The sequence below is a fragment of the Pistacia vera genome, unplaced genomic scaffold, assembly GCF_008641045.1.
Source record: "Pistacia vera cultivar Batoury unplaced genomic scaffold, PisVer_v2 Contig140, whole genome shotgun sequence".
NCBI lineage: Eukaryota > Viridiplantae > Streptophyta > Magnoliopsida > Sapindales > Anacardiaceae > Pistacia > Pistacia vera.
Window position 1 is genome coordinate 1,679,551 of NW_022195467.1, and position 26,313 is coordinate 1,705,863.

At 32.8% G+C, this 26,313-nt stretch overlaps 1 protein-coding gene and 2 pseudogenes across 1 annotated transcript; all 3 read right to left on the reverse strand.

Annotated features, from left to right (window-relative positions):
* Positions 1 to 4,159: 4,159 nt before the first annotated feature.
* LOC116123124 (glucan endo-1,3-beta-glucosidase 8-like) lies at positions 4,160 to 8,133 on the reverse strand. Its single transcript, XM_031408925.1, has 2 exons — positions 7,192 to 8,133; positions 4,160 to 5,407 (listed from the first exon to the last, which is right to left on the reverse strand). The coding sequence occupies exons 1-2, from the start codon at positions 7,518 to 7,520 to the stop codon at positions 4,300 to 4,302; spliced, it is 1,437 nt and encodes a 478-aa protein (XP_031264785.1). The 5' UTR covers positions 7,521 to 8,133; the 3' UTR covers positions 4,160 to 4,299.
* Positions 8,134 to 11,268: 3,135 nt separating this feature from the next.
* Positions 11,269 to 14,432, reverse strand: LOC116123226 (annotated as a pseudogene).
* Positions 14,433 to 16,919: 2,487 nt separating this feature from the next.
* Positions 16,920 to 20,114, reverse strand: LOC116123205 (annotated as a pseudogene).
* Between the last annotated feature and the right edge of the window lie 6,199 nt (positions 20,115 to 26,313).

Sequence of the window (26,313 nt, forward strand, 5' to 3'; positions counted from 1 at the left end):
CATTGATTGAAATAAATGAATAAAGAAAGGACAAGTGAGAATAAAAACATCATGTTCAGTGATTTGAATCAACCATATGTATGCTTGTATGCATGACAGATACACACACCCAGAACCAGAAATCTTATCTCTCCCTTTACCCAAAATTTTCAAATTTGAATCTCAAAATAATATTAATAATTAAATAAAGTTGAATCTAATCTATTAAATCATCTTAATTTTAGGTGGTGGGTAGTTGTGTATTATGGCCTTATGGGTCCCTTATCTATTCTATTGCCTATTTTGTCAACCATTTCCTCCTTCCTTTTCTCAATTTCTAATTTCTTCTTCCTTTTGATTTTATATGCTTCCAACACTACTTAGATTCACTCAAAAATGTTAATACCTTCTGTAGGAGAATAAATTGGTAGGTGTTTGAGTACTATATGAGGTAATTCTTTATATGAAATAAGAGCTCTAAGAAGAAAAGTAAAAGAAAATTAGTACATATAGTCCGACTGAAAGGAAAAAAACGTGTCTCATGTCAATTTGGCATGAGTTTCAGTGTAATCTGAGGTGATTCTGTATACTGAAGTAAGAGCTCCAAGAAGAAAAGTAAAAGAAAACCGATACAGATGGTCCAACTGATAGGAAAAAAACGTGTCTCATGTCAACGAGGAATAAAGAATTAACAATTTTTATCAAAGGGTTTTTAAAATTTTCCCTAGACTATGAAAGTAGGTCATGTTTAGGTAAAAGGGATCAAATTCATGTTTTTACTTTTTAGAGACTTATGTACGTAATTTACTTTTTATAGAATTCTCTAGAATTAATACAAATTTTCACTTTTTTAATCTTTTTTTTTTAGATATGGTAATTGGCCGCCTCTTAGTACAACTCAAACTGAAAACTGGAGGGTACATTCAACCATGCGCCTCTCTATCCATCCGGCCACAAGTGGGTGGTTTTTTGTTTACTTTATTTAGAACCCGAAAGAGTTTGGTTTCATAAATTTCAACTCTTCAAGATCATAAACCTTTCTTATCCGAAAGATTTATGTTTTCCATATGAAGTTGCAAAATTCCCACCAACATTCATGTCTTAATTTTCATATATATATAAATGGTGACCGACAAATTTGGTGTAAGAGTGAATTGAAATGAGTTGTCTTGAAAAATAAATTGGTTGATTTAAATTAAAGGTTAGATTTGAGGTTGGTAGTGTGATGTGGGTCAGAAAATTAAACAAGCCAAGCTTGACCTAAGATTTTGAATGTTCAGCAAAATAGTGGGTCTAAATTAATGGTATATGTCTCTTTCTTTCAATTATTTGTTTTTCTATATTTTTCCTTCCTCCTCCCATTTTTTTTTTTTTTTTTTTTGAAGAGTATTTCGAATAAAGAAATGACGAATATATATACAATCAACTAATCATGGGGTAGGAGTATTTTATGTGTCGACATAATGTTTTTATTGCTGGTTGGTCGACTTCTTTTTTTTTTTTTAATACTTTTAAAGACGTTATTAATGCATTTTGAAATGAATTATATGTGTATATTATAAGAAAATCTTGAAAATCTTCCACGGAACGAATGTCACACATGTTGATGTAATACCTTATAATTGATTTTATATAATCCATTGTAGGAAAGTGTTTTTTTTCAAAGATTTATTTTTTGAATTTTGAGGACTTATCTTTTGAAGACGAAGATGAAGATGAAAATTGATCTATAACTAAAAGAAGAAGAAAGAAACGAAAAAATAAATCTATACTCAATGTCACCTAAATCCACTTCTATAATAATCAATCAACTCACTCAAAGCCTCTCCATATAAAAGTATTATTATGATTTTTTTTTTCTTTCTTTTTGTCTTTATCATATGTCGAAAATTAGAATAAAATATGTAACCCAATGGTAAGGGCAAACTAAGAGGGTTATGCATGGCTTCTATCCATAGTTCTCGGTTTGATTCCTCATTGATTTACCTAAAGAGCCGCGACAGTGAGTTTTTGTAGAATAACTTTTCCTGTAGCTCTATAGATTAGTCAAAGTGCATTTAAGTTAACTCAGATGTCTTACTTAACCAAAAAAAAAAAAAAGAATAAAATATTAAACAATAAAGTTAGATGATGAATTGTGACATTTGATTAGTGATAATTAATAAACAAAAAAGAAATTCAAGAATCATTTAAAAAAAAAAGAATAAAACGAATTTGATTGATTGGATACTCCCGCCATTAAGTGTTCAGAGCATATCTTGATATAAATAATTAAAACTTTTACTTTCCCACTAATCAAATTTCGAATTTTAAAAACAAAAGTTAGTCAAAGATGAATGACTTATTTTCATGATTTTAGGTATAGCTTACAACTTGTCCATTTAAAATATGCCCACAAATCAAAGTTTAGTTAATGAATGTGTTAAGAGTATTTTCTTGATTGTGGGCTAACATTAAATATAATTTTGTTTTAATCAAAACCGGGTAAACGAGTAGTCTAAATAAGATATCCTGATGGGTTCTTTGTGATCGTTCTAGTCTTTTGGAATTGCTCAAATACCTTTTATTATAATAATATGGATTGAGGATTGGTGTAGGCTTGAGCCTATAATGAGCTTCAGGGTTTATTGGGCCTTTAATGGGAGGGTCCAAGCCCAATAAACCATTATTAAAATTAGTTAGATCCCCTTTCGAAACGCAATATAGAACAACTTAACTCATTCGTAAACTATTATACAGAACACGTTATTAGAAAGGAAGGCTTATCGCTCTCTGTCACTTTTATCAAGATTTCAAGAAATGAATATTATGGCACTAACAGGTTTATATATAATCATTGATTGTTAATTCAATATTTTATAAATTTAGAATTTAGAATTTGATTGATTGATTATCGTTCATAATTGATTGTGATTTCAATTTCAAAATTTTTCATGTAGAACGAATATCCATTGATAAGGAGGTTTCACTAAAACAAAAATTTACAAGCAATATTAATTTCAATAATATCTTATTATTTTAAAAATATTGTTATGCGTTAACTAAATATCATCTAATGTTATTAAGATATCAGTATTTATTAGAGTTTATTGAATAGTAGAATCCTCTTAAGGTTTTTGAAATAACAAAAATCCCGTGAACAATATGAGGACAATTAAGTAATTTTTCACCTACTCATAAAAATGTAAATTCTAACAACTTACAAGCGGTAGGAAGATTTTTGTTATTTAATTAAACCTTGGGAGGTCAAATTTATAACTTATATAGCACATTGATAAGATTATTCTGGTGTTGTAGTATGAGACTCGATAAGAATAATATCCCATCCAAGAAACAAAGAAAGTGAGAAGCTATCAGAAATGGGGTTTGTTGTGTTGGGAGTAATGCTACAGTCACTGAAAGTAGTACACCGAAAGCATGCACCGAATGACGTAACAAAATAAGTATACACTGAATGACGTGACAGAATCCTGACCGTCGATTAATATTCAGTTATAATTAATCAACAGTCAGGATTTTGTCACGTCATTTGGTACACTACTTTTGGTAGTTGTATCATTTTCCGCTATGTTGGTAGGGGTTTGAGGATGCATAATTGAGAGGGTATTTTGGGTATTTCTCAAAGTTTTGTCTCCCTAATCAATTTCAAATGGTCACGATTCCACAAACATCCCACTATATACTTTCCTTCCTCAAAACAAGAAAAAAAAAAAAAGGATCAATAAATGTGAGTTGGGCCAAAAAGCCCAATGGGCTTAAGTACTTGACTAATGGGCTTTAGTAATAGTACAAAGATTCTTAATTGATGTGAGAGGTAGTGTTTGTTTTATCACAACCTACTACCACAAAAGGGTGGGGGATTCAACAATTCATGATATAGGCAATATTAACCTTTTGAATAAACCCATTAATTCAACTTTTTTCCACAGAAACTTAAGCATCATTCAATCACAAAATGTAGATGGTAAAGTAGAAACTCCATATTAGTAGATTAAGAAAAATGTAAATTACAAGTGTTCATGTTTGTACAATGTGTGTGTCATGAAACTGCTACTATAAAGCAGCAAGAAGATTGAGCACAGTATGAATGAGAATCCTACAAGATTTACCGATTTCATGGCATCATCACAAAAACATCATAAAACTGAAATTTAGATGAAAAATATTGAGGTTTACAAGCTAAATGAAGTGTAGTTTTATTGAATAAATCGGGAAAAATAAATATAGGCTCGAAGTATCGTACACGAAACTATCAAAAATAAATGAACTAGTGAGAAAGAAGTAGAAACAGAAGAAGATTCTATCCACTATCTAATAAATCTATCGCAACATAAATGTTGACACCATCATCATCAATGCCAAACCCACAAGTGAGGGGCTGAAAGAAGAAGCAGATGAAGCTAACTGAATGGGAAAACTGCATTGCTCTGTTGAAAGATTCTGTGTAGTAGTTGTGCCCAAACCTTGAAAACCACAGGCCAACTCATCCTGATCTTTGATTTGGAAGTACATGTTAAATGCATACGAAGCATTCCCATTCGCATCCAAATTGTTACAAGAAGAACCATATCCAAGGGTCGTGCAGTCAGAATTACTGCACGCAAAATCTATGGTAGCTGCAAGTTTGCTAACATCCTTGGCATTCGGATTAAACATACACCATCTGTTAGCAAGATATTTGACGCCCGTTGCACCAATAAGGAGTTTGTTTTGATTCTGACCGGACAAATCCATGGGGAATTTAGGCTGTCCATCGTACCTAAAGATTCCCCAATGACGCTCGAAATTACCAGGAGCAATGCTCTTCCCATCCTCATCAAGTAAAGCAAACAAGTAAACTTCAATGTATCCAGGCCGAAGAGGGGTGCCTTTATTGGCTGCAAGTCTAGGTAAAAGCCCATTATAGAATCTAACAGCTAAACCATTGTTCGCGTTCTTGTCCCCATCTGTTGGCCAACCAACCTCTCCTACCAAAATGGTCATGTCTCCATATCCAGCAGCTTTTAAAGCCGAAACCAAAGTATCAAAGTTGGCATCAAAGACATTGGTGTACTGGATTCCAGTTCCACTATCAACAATTGGAGTACCCCCATCAAAGAAAGCATAATTTACAGGGAAATCGTCATTACCGTAGAGACTTAGGAAAGGATAGATGTTTACGGTGAAAGGAGCTTTGTTCTTATTTAGAAACTCAACAATCTGGGTCATTTCTGTATTGATATCAGTACGGAATCTTCCAAAAGATGGGTAAGGATTGTTTTCTGGTGATTCATAGACATCGGCATTTAAGGGCACAGTAGCTTTTACGGAATCTCCAACTCCAGCTTCATTGAGGGCATTTTGAATGTTCTGAAGCGCTGGGAAAGTGGAATTTAGGAATGAATTATTGTAGGATGTGAGGAAAGGCTCATTCCCAACCGCAACGTATCTGTGGCAAGATTTAAAAAAAGAAAAGAAAAGAAAAATCAATGAGACTGCCTGTTATTTGCCAAGCCCCTTCCCCCACAAATCTAACAACAATACAAATACAACTAGAATAGCAATAAAATAATTTCATAAATCATGGATGGATATAAATTTCTTAACCAAGTGACATGAAAATAAGAACAATTGATAGCAATTGAGACAACTCAATCATATTCCTTAAGTCTTATGAACTATTATGTATATTGGAAGAAGCAACATAAGATACCATTTTATTTTAGTAATTAGCAACTTCAGAAGACATGCCTGGAATCTTGGTCCATTCCCAGCTCAGAAGAAAGGTTTACCTGGCTGATAAATATTTAACTAGTAGATTCTTTAACAGAGATCTTTAATATAACACCATGATGAAGAATCAGATTCTTCATTTAACTTGAAACTAAAAATAAATCAAGTTGACAACTAATTGTTCTATGATGTGTGATAATTTCACAACACATTTTATATGGTTCATACACAAAAAGAGGTCACAATCTTTCCATCCAAAATCTGTTTTCATTAAAAAAAGCATTGAAAAGTCCATGATTAAGATATTTAAACAACAAATCATAACTAATATTTCCATCGAAAAGATCTTGGCAAAATAAAAAAGGCTGAAATACGGAACTCATATGTCAGTTCTTTCATTATGCCACTGGCTATCAAGCCCAAGCAGGTGCGAAAGAGTTAAACCGTTCTCATCAACTATATCCAAAACTGTTAGATGAATTTTATTGTTCTGTTTCTCAAATAATTTACATGAATATTTCTTTTCCTATCTGATGTTATACCCAACAGTCGGCTTTAAGAGTGCCAAATATAAATGATTGTTGTTCATCCTTTTGTTTCCATACAAAACATTCACAGAAAAGCTGCAGTACAAGAATCTTATGCTCCTACAGACAACCATGTATGGAAAAAAGTTTGTAAAAGCAACAAATTCATATTCAAGATCCCAAATCCCCTTTTCCTTTTCTCAAAAGTTATCACCATGTGCAATAGTATAGAGAAATTAAAAAGATAGCTGAAACTTTAATCGAAATCAGATTTAGACTGCAAAAACTATGGTACTTGAAAAGCTGAGTCATAGCCGTCCATTAAATGCACATTGGATCCATAACAATTTTTTCCAATAAACAATTCTTAACCACTAACTAGTAGCAGATTAAAGAATTGAGTCAGCTAACAAACAGGTCTTACATGCTTTTCAGATTCAATACACACTTAATTCTGCTGTAAATGTGTAATGCACTGATGGAAGTCTTCTCTACCTATGATTCGGTGGATGACCACGATATTTTTATTTCATTAGAAAATTGGACAACTATTGTTATAGTTTGAGAAGTCCTTTTATCTGGGTTCTGTCTCTCGTTTTATACAATTAAAATTCTGGCAGAAAAGGACTTAACACAAAATGTAAAAATAGCAATTAAAGCATACAATCAAATTCTTCTAATAAGGCATCAGTAATCAGAATTATCAGAATTCAGTCACATAGTTGACGCATCAGAACTGAAATTTAACACATACACACAAAGACTATCATAAACTAAAATCACAAATTTAAACAAGTATCCAAAATCAATACATCACAAGCTCATACAAATAAAACCCTAAAAAAATTAGTAATTTCATTAGAAAAACCATTGACATTAGGTTAACTACATCAATGCCAGCTAGAACAAAACAACCCCACATCAACAAATCAACAACAAAAATAAAAATTTATAAACAAAAAATGGAACTTACTTGACATTAACACCACCTTTGAAATTGTAAGCTGTGACATTCCTCCTCACCCAGTCTTTGGCTTTATCATAATTAGTCATAACCAGAAGTTGATTATTAGGAATGGCCACCATTACTTCAATATTAGAACCAGCAAGAGCACTCATGGTGTTTTTATCTGCATCAAAAAGCTTCACTTTTGTAATTGCATTGTCTTTCAACAGCTGTACCACTGTCTTTGGCGACAGTGGGTGGGTAGCCTGAGTTCCCCAATTCACACCAAGACCATTAACACAACAACTCAAAATACCAAGAACCACTACCAGTTTCAGAAACCAAGAAAAACCCATCCTTTTCTATTTGTTTCCCAGGATTATAATTATTTTCCGGGAATGGGAAACAAATCAGGTAGACTAACCAGTATTAAATATAAGAAAAACAGAAGAACTAACTGAAGTAGAGGAAAACAAAAAAAAAAAAACTGTATCTGGTAGGTGGGTACGAGAAACCAGCGAAAATAAAGCGATTATAGATCGTGAAACAGAGAAAAAAGAAGTAAACAAAATCTAAATATATCCGAAATTAGGATATATAGTTGTATATTTAGTATATTATATTATAAAGCGAAAGTTTGGAGGGAGAAAAGGTATAAAAAACGGTAAAACAGAAACAGAGCACTCCAATGAAGGAAATGATCGTCTTTGTTTTAGCAACCAAAAACAGTATTACAACAAATTCTAGAAATATGGTTTGTATTAAAACAATCAAAACAAAAAGGGAATGACTAGAAGAGATTGAAAAAGGGGATGGAAAAACAGGGGGAAACAGAGGAGATTTTGTGGAAAACCCAGAAAGGAAAAGGGGCTCTCAATGGGAATATGTTTCAAAAAGGGAGTTGATTTTGATGAGAGAAGATTGAAAAGGAAGACCAAATGAATGTACCTGACGTTGAGTTCTTAAGAAGAGAGGATGGAGGGCTTAACGGCTAGATTTTTTGATAAATAATGTCAAGGGAGGTGTACTTGAAAGGTTAAACCTTTGATGGTTTCAAGAGGAAAAGAATAGAATATAAATAACGTTTTAATAACGCGTTCAGGTTTGTTAAGTAACTTTAAGAAAATTTTAAGGAATAATTCAATAAGGTTGATCAGATCAAATTTCATATACATATATTTGAAGACGATGTTATATATATATATATATATATATATACACGAAGTTAGGATCAACTCATACTTTAATCACTTTTGGATGGTCGAATAAGACGATAAAGATTCTTGAATGTATATAAAAATGATCATTTGTTTAGTTTAATTTGTAACTTGAAACCTTACAGACGAGACAAAAGAGTTCAAAAATACAAATAAGAGTTTAGATTTCTGATCTCACTTGCCGAAAGTGACTTTGAAAGAATTGAAATTGCAGTTGCTTTTTCTTTTTCTTTTTTCTTCTTGGGAATGGTCGGGAGTGTCTATATCAACTTAAACGTACTCTCTTGAGATCCTAAAATTATCGATTGAATAAGAGCTTCAGTGACTATTTTTATTAACAACCAATGAAAGACTTGAACTGAAAACCTCTTGAATAATACATCTAAGAGTCCCTATCGAATCACTCGATGACTTAAAAATAGTTAAATTACAATTCTAACTTCTGCCTAAATTTTATAACTTTTGAAAAACAAAAAATAAAGATCTTTGTCCATGTATTATGCTCCGTTGGAGTTATTTTCGTTACTCCTCTTCAACCTTATTTACTAATAAGTTGTCCAAATGATGGAGCGTTTGTGTTAACCTAATGATATTTTCTATACGTCGATGAAAAATCAAAAACCGAGGAAAAGAAAGGTCCGTGTAAGTAACCCTAACTTATTTTGTATGTAATAATTGAACGAATTTAGGAAATCCAGTAAATATTGAACGTTGAAGTGATAATGATAATAATAGAGTGAATAAAAGATCTGAAAAGGCTTGGCTCCGAAGCCCCCGCTCCTCCCTATCGTTGAGAATATCAAAAATGGATAACTCTACTTTTTCTTTTTTTTTTGGTCTACCAGTGTTTGATATTAGATTGGTGATGGCGTGGCCAGTTCTGACATCCCGCGTGTCTATATAGGATATTATTTATGTTAATGATAAATCATCATTTTTACCTGTTAAATTTTTCGTCCCACAAATTATGGTCACAGGATTATCTTTTTAACCTAATATTTTCTTTATAATTAAAAAAATGTTATACAATAGAAACCCATTTTAGGGTAATAGTTTTTTTTTTTTTTAATATTAGATGATAATAAAATTTAAATAAATAAAATACAAATGTTAAAAGTATTTTCAGGTGGTCGGCTGCCGACAAGCTCACTTTTTGAGATTTGAGAAGGAACCCTAGTTTTTGTATTAAGTGATGACTCATCTCATTCTTTTATAATTTTATTTCCATTTAAAATTAAGTTTAATTGAATTTTCACCGTCAATTCATCATGATGTCATCTCATCATCCATCCAAATCTGTGTAACATATAAACAAACCAATGAGAATGCAAAGGTCAGAATCGTTTATGTTAACAAGTTAAAGACTCGTATACGTTTTAGGTATGATGTAACAGTAAACGACATATTCCAACTAAAGGTTTGACGAAATCTTAAGTTGGTATCCTAAGTTTCATTTATTTCAGATTTTTACCCTTAAAATAACACTGTTAATAATTTTTAGGGTAGTGAGACTGCAATTAGCATAATGCCCTTAACCTTAAATTAATAAATTATGTTTTAACACCTAAATTACTAAAATTATAAAAATAACTATCTTATTTTGAAATTACTTCAATTACACCCTTAGTTACTGAGCACGGTCTCGATTTTTACCGGATCTTGGCTGTTTCCGATGGCGGTGAACTACCTTCATCACCTTCCCCATCGTCTGTCTTCCCTCTGGTTCCCGACTCATTGGGCCTTCCAATCGCTGGCGCCGTTAGGCTTAGGTTTTCGTCGTTCTTTGCTGGATTTCGGTCGATTTCGACGACGAAAATCCAATTGGACATCACCACTGCAACCAGCGTCTCCAAATCTACAAAACCCCTTTGTCCCCAGCAACCGTTTAATGGCCATTCGCCGGTGGAGACTGACGAAAACCAGTCGCATGTGGCGGTTATCGTGGCTAGCGATCGGTGAGTGATGATGGATTGTGAAGGGTAAGGTTTGGTAGAGGGGAGGATGAGGGTTCGAATGATGGTGACAAGGGTGATTTTGGGTGGAAGAATCACTAGAAAAGAGCGAAAAATGTCAGCGATGATATTGGTTAACGTGCGTCGGAGCTTTGTTAGGGGAGAAGATCTGCTAATGTATGCCTCCTCTGCGAAATGACTAATTTACCCCTGAGCCGTTATATCTAACCATTTTCTATTATTTTAAGGGTAAAAATATGGAATAAATGGAACTTGGGGTACCAACTTGAGATTTCGTCAAACCTTGGGTGGGAATATGTCGTTTACTCTATGATGTAATAACAAAACCTCGTTACGGTTTGGTAAGTATTATAAAATTGGCTTTTACCATTTATATTGACACCTAAAATTTTACGGTAAGGAGGCTTCCGTTAAACCTTAAGGGATTGGTCTGACGATTAAGAAAGTTTGCTCAATTCATTGGCTTTTTGGGTTTGAATCACGTGCCACATTTGTAGCTTATCTTGAAACATTAAGCTTGTAGGGTGTTCAATTAACTACATAAATTAGTTGAGAAACGCGCAAACTGGTCTAGACATCTCGGTCATAAAAAAAAAAAAAAAAAGATTATTTGAGGTGCTTATATGATGTTTAATGGGCCTCAATGATTTAGTTAAGGTGCACACACATACACACACACACACACACTGGTGCGAATACTTCGATCATAAAAAATAGATTAGTTAAGGTGCGTGCAACTGACTTAGACACCTTGTTCATTAAAAAAAAGGGGGAGGCTTTTATTACTTCTGAAACCTTAGGGAAATTTTTGTTATCTTATCATATCTTAGAGAATTAATGTACAACATCATAAAAATTGAAAAATATTGAGGTTTACAAGCTAAATGAAGTGTAGTTTTATTGAATAAATCGGGAAAAAATAAATATAGGTCGAAGTATCGTACACGAAACTATCAAAAATAAATGAACTAGTGAGAAAGAAGTAGAAACAGAAGAAGATTCTATCCACTATCTAATAAATCTATGCAACATAAATGTGAACACCATCATCAATGCCAAACCCACAATGAGGGGCTGAAAAGAAGAAGCAGATGAAGCTAACTGAATGGGAAAACTGCATTGCTCTGTTGAAAGATTCTGTGTAGTAGTTGTGCCCAAACCTTGAAAACCACAGGCAACTCATTGATCTTTGATTTGGAAGTACATGTTAAATGCATACGAAGCATTCCCATTCGCATCCAAATGTTACAAGAAGAACCATATCCAAGGGTCGTGCAGTCAGAATTACTGCACGCAAAATCTATGGTAGCTGCAAGTTTGCTAACATCCTTGGCATTCGGATTAAACATACACCATTGTTAGCAAGATATTTGACGCCCGTTGCACCAAAGGAGTTTGTTTTGATTCTGACGGACAATCCATGGGGAATTTAGGCTGTCCATCGTACCTAAAGATTCCCCAATGACGCTCGAAATTACCAGGAGCAATGCTCTTCCCACCTCATCAAGTAAAGCAAACAAGTAAACTTCAATGTATCCAGGCCGAAGAGGGGTGCTTTATTGGCTGCAAGTCTAGGTAAAAGCCATTATAGAATCTAACAGCTAAACCATTGTTCGCTTCTTGTCCCCATCTGTTGGCCAACCAACCTCTCCTACCAAAATGGTCATGTCTCCATATCCAGCAGCTTTTAAAGCCGAAACCAAAGTATCAAAGTTGGCGTCAAAGACATTGGTGTACTGGATTCCAGTTCCACTATCAACAATGGATACCCTCAAAGAAAGCATAATTACAGGGAAATCGTCATTACCGTAGAGACTTAGGAAAGGATAGATGTTTACAGTGAAAGGAGCTTTGTTCTTATTTAGAAACTCAACAATCTGGGTCATTTCTGTATTGATATCAGTACGGAATCTCCAAAAGATGGGTAAGGATGTGTTCTGGTGATCATAGACATCGGCATTTAAGGGCACAGTAGTTTTACGGAATCTCCAACTCCAGCTTCATTGAGGGCATTTTGAATGTTCTGAAGCGCTGGGAAAGTGGAATTTAGGAATGAATTATTGTAGGATGGGAGGAAAGGCTCATTCCCAACCGCAACGTATCTGTGGCAAGATTTAAAAAGAAAAGAAAAGAAAAAAATCAATGAGACTGCCTGTATTTGCCAAGCCCCTTCCCCCACAAATCTAACAACAAACAAATACAACTAGAATAGCAATAAAATAATTTCATAAATCATGGATGGATATAAATTTCTTAACCAAGTGACATGAAAATAAGAACAATTGATAGCAATTGAGACACTCAATCATATTCCTTAAGTCTTATGACTATTATGTATATTGGAAGAAGCAACATAAGATACATTTTATTTTAGTAATTAGCAACTTCAGAAGACATGCGGAATCTTGGTCCATTCCCAGCTCAGAAGAAAGGTTTACCTGGCTGATAAATATTTAACTAGTAGATTCTTTAACAGAGATCTTAATATAACACCATGATGAAGAACAGATTCTTCATTTAACTTGAAACTAAAAATAAATCAAGTTGACAACTAATTGTTCTATGATGTGTGATAATTTCACAACACTTTATATGGTTATACACAAAAAGAGGACAATCTTTCCATCCAAAATCTGTTTTCTTAAAAAAAGCTTGAAAAGTCCATGATTAGATATTTAAACAACAAATCATAACTATATTTCCATCGAAAAGATCTTGGCAAAAAAAAAGGCTGAAATACGGAACTCATATGTCAGTTTTTCATTATGCCACTGGCTATCAAGCCCAAGCAGGTGCGAAAGAGTTAAACCGTTCTCATCAACTATATCAAAACTGTTAGATGAATTTTATTGTCTGTTTCTCAAATAATTTACAGAATATTTCTTTTCCTATCTGATGTTATACCCAACAGTCGCTTTAAGAGTGCCAAATATAAATATTGTTGTTCATCCTTTTGTTTCCATACAAAACATTCAACGAAAGCTGCAGTACAAGAATCTTATGCTCCTACAGACACACCATGTATGGAAAAAAGTTTGTAAAAGAACAAATTCATATTCAAGATCCAAATCCCCTTTTCCTTTCTCAAAAGTTATCACCATGTGCATAGTATAAGAGAAATTAAAAAGATAGTGAAACTTTAATCGAAATCAGATTTAGACTGCAAAAACTATGGTACTTGAAAAGATGGTCATAGCCGTCCATTAAATGCACATTGGATCCATAACAATTTTTTCCAATAAACAATTTAACCACTAACTAGTAGCAGATTAAAGATTGAGTCAGCTAACAAACAGGTCTACATGCTTTTCAGATTCAATACACATAATTCTGCTGTAAATGTGATGCACTGATGGAGAGTCTTCTCTACCTATGATTCGGTGGATGACCACGATATTTTATTGCATTAGAAAATTGGACAACCTATTGTTATAGTTTGAGAAGTCCTTTTATCTGGGTTCTGTCTCTCGTTTTATACAATTAAAATTCTGGCAGAAAAGATAACACAAAATGTAAAAATAGCAATTAAAGCATACAATCAATTCTTCTAATAAGGCATCAGAATCAGAATTATCAGAATTCAGTCACATAGTTGACGCATCAGAACTGAAATTTAACACATACACACAAAGACTATCATAAATAAAATCACAAATTTAAAAAGTATCCAAAATCAATACATCACAAGCTCATACAAATAAAACCCAAAAAAATTAGTAATTCATTAGAAAAACCATTGACAGGTTAACTACATCAATGCCAGCTAGAACAACACAACCCACACAAACAATCAACAACAAAACTAAAAATTTATAAACAAAAAATGGAACTTACTTGACATTAACACCACCTTTGAAATGAAGCTGTGACATTCCTCCTCACCCAGTTTTGGCTTTATCATAATTAGTCAAACCAGAAGTTGATTATTAGGAATGGCCACCATTACTTCAATATTAGAACCAGCAAGAGCACTCATGGGTGTTTTATGCATCAAAAAGCTTCACTTTTGTAATTGCATTGTCTTTCAACAGCTGTACCACTGTCTTTGCGACAGTGGGTGGGTAGCCTGAGTTCCCCAATTCACACAAGACCATTAACACAACAACTCAAAATACCAAGACCACTACCAGTTTCAGAAACAAGAAAAACCCATCTTTTCTATTTGTTTCCAGGATTATAATTATTTTCCGGGAATGGGAAACAAATCAGGTAGACTAACCAGAGTTAAAATAAGAAAAACAGAAGAACTAACTGAGTAGAGGAAAAAAAAAAAAAACTGTATCTGGTAGGTGGGTACGAGAAACCAGCGAAATAAAGCGATTATAGTCGGGAAACAGAGAAAAAAGAAGTAAACAAAATCTAAATATATCCGAAATTAGGTATATAGTTGTATATTTAGTATATTATTATAAAGCGAAAGTTTGGAGGGAGAAAAGGTATAAAAAACGGTAAAACAGAAACAGAGCACTCCAATGAAGGAAATGATGTCTTTGTTTTAGCAACCAAAAACAGTATACAACAAATTCTAGAAATATGGTTTGTATTAAACAATCAAAACAAAAGGGAATGACTAGAAGAGATTGAAAAAGGGGATGAAAAACAGGGGGAAACAGAGGAGATTTGTGGAAAACCCAGAAAGGAAAAGGGGCTCTCAATGGGAATATGTTTCAAAAAGGGGGTTGATTTTGATGAGAGAAGATTGAAAAGGAAGACCAAATGATTACGTGACGTCGAGTTCTAAGAAGAGAGGGCTTAACGGCTGATTTTTTGGATAAATTGGCAAGGGAGGTGTACTGAAAGGTTAAACCTTTGATGGTTTCAAGAGGAAAAGAAAGAATATAAATAACGTTTTTAAACGCTTCAGGTTGTTAAGTAACTTAAGAAAATTTAAGGAATAATTCAATAAGGTTGATCAGATCAAATTCATATACAATATTTGAAGACGATTATATATATAATATATATATATATACACGAAGTTAGGATCAACTCAATTTAATCACTTTGGTGGTCGAATAAGACGATAAGATTCTTGAATGTATATAAAAAATGATCATTGTTTAGTTTAATTTGTAACTTGAAACCTTACAGACGAGACAAAAGAGTTCAAAAATACAAATAAGAGTTAGATTTCTGATCTCACTTGCCAAAGTGACTTTGAAAGAATTGAAATTGCAGTTGCTTTTCTTTTTCTTTTTTCTTCTTGGGAATGGTCGGAGTGTCTATCAACTTAAACGTACTCTTTGAGATCCTAAAATTATCGATGAATAAAAGAGCTGTTATTAAGATATCAGTATTTATTAGAGTTTATTGAATAGTAGAATCCTCTTAAGGTTTTTGAAATAACAAAAATCCCGTGAACAATATGAGGACAATTAAGTAATTTTTCACCTACTCATAAAAATGTAAATTCTAACAACTTACAAGCGGTAGGAAGATTTTTGTTATTTAATTAAACCTTGGGAGGTCAAATTTATAACTTATATAGCACATTGATAAGATTATTCTGGTGTTGTAGTATGAGACTCGATAAGAATAATATCCCATCCAAGAAACAAAGAAAGTGAGAAGCTATCAGAAATGGGGTTTGTTGTGTTGGGAGTAATGCTACAGTCACTGAAAGTAGTACACCGAAAGCATGCACCGAATGACGTAACAAAATAAGTATACACTGAATGACGTGACAGAATCCTGACCGTCGATTAATATTCAGTTATAATTAATCAACAGTCAGGATTTTGTCACGTCATTTGGTACACTACTTTTGGTAGTTGTATCATTTTCCGCTATGTTGGTAGGGGTTTGAGGATGCATAATTGAGAGGGTATTTTGGGTATTTCTCAAAGTTTTGTCTCCCTAATCAATTTCAAATGGTCACGATTCCACAAACATCCCACTATATACTTTCCTTCCTCAAAACAAGAAAAAAAAAAAAAGGATCAATAAATGTGAGTTGGGCCAAAAAGCCCAATGGGCTTAAGTACTTGACTAATGGGCTTTAGTAATAGTACAAAGATTCTTAATTGATGTGAGAGGTAGTGTTTGTTTTATCACAACCTACTACCACAAAAGGGTGGGGGATTCAACAATTCATGATATAGGCAATATTAACCTTTTGAATAAACCCATTAATTCAACTTTTTTCCACAGAAACTTAAGCATCATTCAATCACAAAATGTAGATGGTAAAGTAGAAACTCCATATTAGTAGATTAAGAAAAATGTAAATTACAAGTGTTCATGTTTGTACAATGTGTGTGTCATGAAACTGCTACTATAAAGCAGCAAGAAGATTGAGCACAGTATGAATGAGAATCCTACAAGATTTACCGATTTCATGGCATCATCACAAAAACATCATAAACTGAAATTTAGATGAAAATATATGAGGTTTACAAGCTAAATGAAGTGTAGTTTTATTGAAAATCGGGAAAAATAAATATAGGCTCGAAGTATCGTACACGAAACTATCAAAAATAAAGAACTAGTGAGAAAAAAGGAGAAAAGAAGAAGATTCATCCACATATAATAAATCTATTGCAACATAAATGTGACACCATCATCATCAATGCCAAACCACAAGTGAGGGGCTGAAAAAAGAAGAAGATGAAGTAACTGAATGGGAAAACGCATTGCTCTGTTGAAAGTTCTGTGTAGTAGTTGTGCCCAAACCTTGAAAACCACAGGCCAACTCATCCTGATCTTTATTTGGAAGTACATGTTAAATGCATACGAAGCATTCCCATTCGCATCCAAATTGTTACAAGAAGAACCTATCAAGGTCGTGCAGTCAGAATTATGCACGCAAAATCTATGGTAGCTGCAAGTTTGCTCACATCCTTGGCATTCGGATTAAACATACACCATTTGTTAGCAAGATATTTCACGCCGTTGCACCAACAGGTTTGTTTGATTCTGACCGGACAAATCCATGGGAATTTAGGCTGTCCAGTACCTAAGATTCCCCAATGACGCTCGAATTACCAGGAGCAATGCTCTTCATCCTCATCAAGTAAAGCAAACAAGTAAACTTCAATGTATCCAGGCCGAAGGGGGTGCCTTTATTGGTGCAAGTCAGGTAAAAGCCCATATAGAATTAACAGCTAAACATTGTTCGCGTTCTTGTCCCCATCTGTTGGCCAACCAACCTCTCCTACCAAAATGGTCATGTCTCCATATCCAGCAGCTTTTAAAGCCGAAACCAAAGTATCAAAGTTGCATCAAAGACATGGTGTACTGGATTCCAGTTCCACTATCAACAATTGGAGTACCCCATCAAAGAAAGCATAATTTACAGGGAAATCGTCATTACCGTGAGACTTAGGAAAGGATAGATGTTTACGGTGAAAGGAGCTTGTTCTTATTAGAAACTCAACAATGGGTCATTTCTGTATTGATATCAGTACGGAATCTTCCAAAAGATGGGTAAGGATTGTTTTCTGGTGATTCATAGACATCGGCATTTAAGGGCACAGTAGCTTTTACGGAATCTCCAACTCCAGCTTCATTGAGGGCATTTGAATGTTCTGAAGCGCTGGGAAAGTGGAATTTAGGAATGAATTATTGTAGGATGTGAGGAAAGGCTCATTCCCAACCGCAACGTATTGTTGGCAAGATTTAAAAAAAGAAAAGAAAAGAAAAATCAGAGATGCCTGTTATTTGCCAAGCCCCTTCCCCCACAAATCTAACAACAATACAAATACAACTAGAATAGCAATAAAAAATTCATAAATCATGGATGGATATAAATTTCTTAACCAAGTGACATGAAAATAAGAACAATTGATAGCAATTGAGACAATCAATCATATCCTAAGTCTTATGAACTATTATGTATATTGGAAGAAGCAACATAAGATACCATTTATTTTAGTAATTAGCAACTTCAGAAGACATGCTGGAATCTTGGTCCATCAGCTCAGAAGAAAGGTTTACCTGGCTGATAAATATTTAACTAGTAGATTCTTATACGAGATCTTTAATATACACCATGATGAAGACAGATTCTTCATTTAACTTGAAACTAAAAAAAATAGTTGACAACTTATTGTTCTATGATGTGTGATAATTTCACAACACATTTTATATGGTTCATACACAAAAGAGGTCACAATCTTTCCCATCAAAATCTGTTTTATTAAAAAAAGCATTAAAAGTCCATGTATGATATTTAAAAAAACAAATCATAACTAATATTTCCATCGAAAAGATCTTGGCAAAAAAAAAGGCTGAAATACGGAACTCATATGTCAGTTCTTCATTATGCCACTGGCTATCAAGCCCAAGCAGGTGCGAAAGAGTTAAACCGTTCTCACAACTATATCCAAAACTGTTAGATGAATTTTATGTGTGTTTCTCAAATAATTACATGAATATTTCTTTTCCTATCTGATGTTATACCCACACAGTCGCTTTAAGAGGCCAAATATAAATATTGTTGTTCATCTTTTGTTCCATACAAAACATTCACAGAAAAGCTGCAGTACAAGAATCTTATGCTCCTCAGACAACCATGTATGGACAAAAGTTGTTAAAAGCAACAAATTCAATTCAAGATCCCAAATCCCCTTTTCCTTTTCTCAAAAGTATCACCATGTGCATGTATAGAGAAATAAAAGATAGCTGAAACTTTAATCGAAATCAGATTTAGACTGCAAAAACTATGGTACTTGAAAAGCTGGTCATAGCCGTCCATTAAATGCACATTGGATCCATACAATTTTTTCCAATAAACAATTCTTAACACTAACTAGTAGCAGATAAAGAATTGAGTCAGCTAACAAACAGGTCTTTCATGCTTTTCAGATTCAATACACACTTAATTCTGCTGTAAATGTGTCATGCACTGATGGAAGTCTTCTCTACCTATGATTCGGTGGATGACCACGATATTTTTATTCATTAGAAAATTGGACAACTATTGTTATAGTTTGAGAAGTCTTATCGGGTTCTGTCTCTCCTTTTATACAATTAAAATTGGCAGAAAAAGACTAACACAAAATGTAAAAATAGCAATTAAAGTATACATCAAATTCTTCTATAAGGCATCAGCAATCAGAATTATCAGAATTCAGTCACATAGTTGAGCATCAGAGCAGAAATTTAACACATACACACAAAGACTATCATAAACAAAATCACAAATTTAAACAAGTATCCAAAATCAATACATCACAAGCTCATACAAATAAAACCCTAAAAAAATTAGTATTTCATTAGAAAAACCATTGACATTGGTTAACTACATCAATGCCAGCTAGAACAAACAACCCCACATCAACAAATCAACAACAAAAATAAAAATTTATAACAAAAAATGGAACTTACTTGACATTAACACCACTTTGAAATTGTACGCTGTGACATTCCTCCTCACCACTCTTTGGCTTTATCATAATTAGTCATAACCAGAAGTTGATTATAGGAATGGCACATACTTCAATATTAGAACCAGCAAGAGCACTCATGGTGTTTTTATCTGCATCAAAAAGCTTCACTTTTGTAATTCCATTGTCTTTCAACAGCTGTACCACTGTCTTTGGCGACAGTGGGTGGGTAGCTGAGTTCCCAATTCACACCAGACCATTAACACAACAACTCAAATACCAAGAACCATACCAGTTTCAGAAACCAAGAAAAACCCATCCTTTTCTATTTGTTTCCCAGGATTATAATTATTTTCCGGGAATGGGAAACAAATCAGGTAGACTAACCAGTGTAAATATAAGAAAAACGAAGAACTAACTGAAGTAGAGGAAAAAAAAAAAAAAACTGTATCTGGTGGTGGGTACGAGAAACCAGCGAAAATAAAGCGATTATAGATCGTGAAACAAGAAAAGAAGTAAACAAAATCTAAATATATCCAAATTAGGATATATGGTGTATATTATGTATATTATAACATAAGCAAAGTTTGGAGGGAGAAAAGGTATAAAAAACGGTAAAAAGAAACAGAGCACTCCAATGAAGGAAATGATCGTCTTTGTTTTAGTAACCAAAAACAGTATTACAACAAATTCTAAAATATGGTGTATTAAAACAATCAAACAAAAAGGGAATGACTAGAAGAGATTGAAAAAGGGGTGGAAAAACAGGGGGAAACAGAGGAGATTTTGGGAAAACCCAGAAAGGAAAAGGGGTTCTCAATGGGAATATGTTTCAAAAAGGGAGTTGATTTTGAGAGAAGAGATGAAAAGGAGACCAAATGATTACCTGACGTTGAGTTCTTAGAAGAGAGAGAGAGGGCTTAACGGCTAGATTTTTTGGTAAAAAAAATGTAAGGGAGGTGTACTTGAAAGGTAAACCTTTGATGGTTTCAAGAGGAAAAGAAAAGAATAAATAACGTTTAATAACGCGTTCAGGTTGTTAAGTAACTTTAAGAAAATTAAGGAATAATTCAATAAGGTTGATCAGATCAAATTTCATAATTACATATATTGATGACGATTATACATATACGAAGTTGGATCAATCTATCAAATCACTTTTGGGGGATAAGTAAGCGATAGAAATTCTTGAATGTATATAAAAATAATGGAAGTTATGAATGTTACATTATACATTTGTTTGTTTAATTTGTAACTTGAAACCTTACAGACGAGACAAAAGAGTTCAAAAATACAAATAAGAGTTAGATTTCTGTCTCACTTGCCGAAAGTGACTTTGAAAGAATTGAATTGCAGTTCTTTTTCTTTTTCTTTTTTTGGGATTGTCGAGGAATATCTGCATCATTACGTACACCTATTGAGACTTTAAACTACGTAAATAAGAGTTTCATAGACTATCTTACTAATAATCAATAAGAAACCAAACTATGACCTTTAAGTAATACATCTAAGAGTCCCTATCGAATCACTCGATCACCCAAAAATAGTAATTCTAAATTCTGCCTAAATTTATAACTTTGAAAAACAAAAATAAGATCTTTGTCCATGTATATGTTCCTTGGAGTTATTTCCTTACTCCTTTTCAACTTATTTACTATAAGTGTCCAAAAGATGGAGCGTTTGTGTTAACCTAATGATATTTTCTACGGTCGATAAATCGAAAACGAGGAAAGAAAGGTCCGTGGAAGTAACTCTAACTTATTTTGTATGTAATAATTGAAGAATTAGGAAATCCAGTAAATATTGAAGGTGATAATGATAATATAGAGTGAATAAAAGATCTGAAAAGGCTTGGCTCGAAGCCCCCGCTCCTCCCTATCGTTGAGAATATCAAATGGAAACTCTACTTTTTCTTTTTTTTTTGGTCTACCAGTGTTGATATGATTGGTGATGACGTGGCCAGTTCTGACATCCCGCGTGTCTATATAAGATATTATTTATGTTAATGATAAATCATCATTTTTACCTTTTAAATTTTTCGTTCCCACAAATTATGGTCCTTTTAACCTAATATTTCTTTATAATAAAAAAAAATTATACATAGAAACCCATTTTAGAGTAATAGTTTTTTTTTTTTTTTTTTAAATTAGATGATAATAAATTTAAAAAATAAAATACAAATGTTAAAAGTTTTAGGTGGTCGGCTGCCGACAAGCTCACTTTTTGAGATTTGAGAAGGAACCCTAGTTTTTGTATTAAGTGATGACTCATCTCATTCTTTTATAATTTTATTTCCATTTAAATTAAGTTTAAAATGAATTTACCGTCAATTCATCATGATGTCATCTTCTCATCCATCCAAATCTGTGATAAATGATATAAACAAACCAAGAGTTTTATATATTTGATCGTCGGTGTATATTAACCAATGAGAATGCTTAGGTAAGAGTCGTTTATGTTAACAAGTTAAAGACGCGTATACGTTTTAGGTATGATGTAAAACAAAACCCCGTTACAGTTTGGTAAGTATTATAAAAGATAATGTTATAGTTATCAAAGGGTATATACTGAATTTGTGTATTGAATGATATGATAAATCCTGATCGTGATATATAATAATTATTTTAATCAAGGGTATGATTTTGTCACGTCATTAGGTGTATACTTTCTGTAACTCTATCATTTTCCATAATAAAATTGACTTTTACTATTTACTTTCGACCACTAAATTTTACTATAAGGAGGTTCTGTTAAACCTTAAGGAGTGGTCTGACGTTAAGAAAGTTTGTTCAATCATATTGCTTTTGGGTTTGAATCACGTCACATTTGTAGCTTCTTGAAACATTAAGCTATAGGGTGTTAATAGACTACATAATTAGTTGAGAAACGTACAAACTGGTTTAGACACTTCGGTCATAAAAAAAAAAAAAAAAGATTAGTAGAGGTGCTTGTAGGATGTTTAATGGGCTCAGAGATTTAGTTAAGGTGCACAACATACACACACTGGTGCGTAGGTGGCGGCCAACCACCTAGCCACTCTCAATTTTTTTTTAAATATTAATATATATAATTTTTGGATTTTGGCCCACTCTAACAAAAAATTATATGTAATTAGTTTTTATTTGGTCAACCCTAAAAAAAATTTCTGGATCCGTCACTGCTGGTGCGAACACTTTGATTTTAAAAAATAGATTAGTTGAGGTGTATGCAACTGACTTAGACATCTGTTCATTAAAAAAAAGGGGAGGCTTTATTATTTCTGAAACCTTTGGAAATTTTTGTTATCTTACTCAGTCTTAGAGAATTAATGTAATTGTAATATATATATATATAATATATATATATATTATTCTTTTCTTACATCAACTTATATTTTGATAAGGGAGATTAATTACAAATATGGAAGCAAATCATACACGGTTTCTAAAATCGAGGAAGGTGCGAGAACATAAAAGGAATGGAGATGTCAAATTCATGACAAGATAATATATCATATAGTTAATGGAAATACAAATAAAACATTTCACATGTCCTTCCAAACTATGAAGATAAATGTTGCCATTACATTTTGACACACATCACGCACCCATCAATATTTCCTTACTTTTCACATTTTATTTTGGTTTTTTATTTCATTTTGTGTTATGGGTCCTCATCAATTTCTCTACTTGTCCATTACCTTGTGGGTCAATTGACTTTTGAGATCATGTGATTTTGTTTTAACATTGATGAATTTTTTTTTTTTGTTTTTTTGTTTTGGTAACTGTACTGTACAAGCCAGTTTGCGCGCCAAATGTTATTGTGTCGATGACACCTCAACTAATCTCCAGAATCTATTGAATACCTACAAACTCAAAGGACTATGTAAGCACCTGTTATTGTGGTAGGTGATCTCAGGTTTGAACTCAAGAACTCAAGAAAATGAGCAAACCTCTTGACCGTCAGACTGACTCTTGGGGTTTAATGAATTTGTTTCTTCAAGTTCATAAACAATTTCAGTTTTTGTTTCTCTAATTCTTTTCTGCTACTTCATAAATAATTGGGTTTTCTTTTTTCTTGTTTAATTTTTTTTTTTTTTAGTATAAGGTGTATCAAAATATGGATAATATTACACTTACAACCCAATCTCATAAATTCTCTCTCACAGTCCTTAGGTGGTAGTTCAGTTTTTTGCTTCTATGAATTTCTCAAAATTCATCATCAAAAAATGGAAGCTGTCACGTAGAGGGTTGTAAGAGAGAATTGTGAGATTGAGTTATGAGCCTATCTTTATTGTTAAAATAAATAAAAATTTGTTTCTCATTGTCTTGATAACCTTTACTTAGTAAAATCCTCTCTAAAAGAATAATGTCAAAACAATAAAAATATTTAGGATATGCAAAAGCCTTGATTAAGTAAGATAAATATTAAAAAAGCAAGGTATTACATCATTAACATATCCATCTTTGAAAGCATTAGATGGGTAAGATATTTTACCTTTAAAAAACTAATAATGGTTAACTTATAGGGTTGATAACCTTATTGACCTGCCATCATAGTAGAACAATCTTGCCATAAACAAGGAAAAAAAAAAAAAAAAAAAAAAAGGAATTAAATGAGATAAATGATAAAATGTGAAACGAATCAAATAATTAACTTTGACCCCCTATCCATTAAGTGACCTAAATATCCGATTTTATAATATATATTTTTTTGAAACAGGGTGTCAGTACCAGTTTGTGCGTACTTCAACTAATATCTATAGACGACTACCATAACATCTCACTGTCATGATTAACTGCTTAAATTTTGGGAGTTGGGGGATTTAATCCTGAGATTATATGTCTTAACCAATTTTATAATACATTAACTAATAATGACAGTTTTATGAAAACAATGTTGAAAGAACAAAAATAAATGTACTAATGGCTTTAGAGTAAAAACATATATTTTGATTCAAAAAGCTACTAGAATGGCCAACTTTATTATAAACAAATCATAGTTTATGTATTAGAAGATGTCAAACTTATAAAATTGTTAAATTGAGAAAGTTGCATTTAGTTTTATAAATGTTTATTATAGGTCAATAAAAATATATATCTCATTTTATGAATGTTTGTGTCCTTACTAACTTCAAACCTTTTTTTTCTTTTCATAATAATTTCTCCCAATGGGTGTGGGACTTGAATTATAGAACAAGAAAAAACAAAAAAACTAGAAACATCTAAAAGAATGTACAAGATTGTGGGGTTGAACGATGATTCATTCTACATTGCTTAAAGTTGTGGAGATAAGGGCAAGTTCTTGGAAGGACCCATGAGAAAGCTTGTGATCGAAGTATGTCCATTAAAGCTTTGACATGATATGAAGATCAAAGCTGCAGAATCATTTTACCGCAGATCTAACTCAACCTTGATTGGTTTTTAAGGGATTCATTTAGTGGTCTAATTCATCCTCTACTATTTTGGGTCTTTGATTATTGATACTAAGTGATTATTTCTATTAACAATCGAAAAAAACATTCGTATTCAGAATCTGTTAAGTAATACACTTAAGAGTTTTTATTTTGATCAATTTAAGGGTCTATAGAGTACCAACTCACCCTTTTGTTGGATGAGAACCTAATTCTGCTCTGATGCCACTTGTTATAGAATAGATGTTTGCCCACTACCCATAAATCTAATTATTCAAATGGGGAATACATTTATTTTGGTAATATAACTAAACTCTCTTAACTAATTCTCAGAGATTCTTGAATCAATTTGGTGGGTATGAAAGATGTTTTCCTTCTGACTTTCAAGATAGGTGAACCAAAAGAACCTTAACACAAATAATAATCTCAATACTGTTTCAACTTCACATCACATCCTCATCATATCCTTCATAGTTCATTCATCTATTTCAATGGAGATCATGGTGTTAAATTATCTCACTATTACTCCTTTGGAGTAAATGAAACCTTCAACTTAAATGAGTTGGCTACAACGTACATGTCCAATTCACAAATAATAATCAAACTAACTGAAATTGTTTTTTTTTTTTTCACTACTCAAAAGAATCTCTAATCTCACAACTTGAATAATAAATACTTTATATCTCTACGACTAGGAAAATATTACACCTCACAACCTCTTCTCACAAACTTCCTCTCACAACCCTGATGTAACAATTTTCAATTGATCAGCTCGTAATGGATCACACATGAGTCTTACATGATAAATTGCAACTAACCAATTACAAATTACCATGTTAGAGTTATGAAAAAAAGTTTGTGAGAAGAAATTATGGATGTAATATTACTCCTGCAACTATCCCTAAATTGCATATATTCACAAGAGTCAACTATTTTTTTTAAGGGGCGTTTTGTAGTCTCGCTCAGATTCATTTCCAGGAACAGCAACCAAGTCAATTAGGGCTCATGACCCAAGCTAAAGCATCATGCAAACCACCAATTATATCACACAATTAATTGTATCTTATATGGTGGTTGTCAATCAACCATATACATTGGTACCAAAAAAGAATAAATATTTCAACCAGTAGCCAAATATCCCTAGCATGATTTTGTAACGATTCCCTCTTGATTTCAGAAGAATGTTCAAAGTTTAGGTAAACTCGAATCAAGAAAATGGGAATAGAGAAAATTTCCAAATC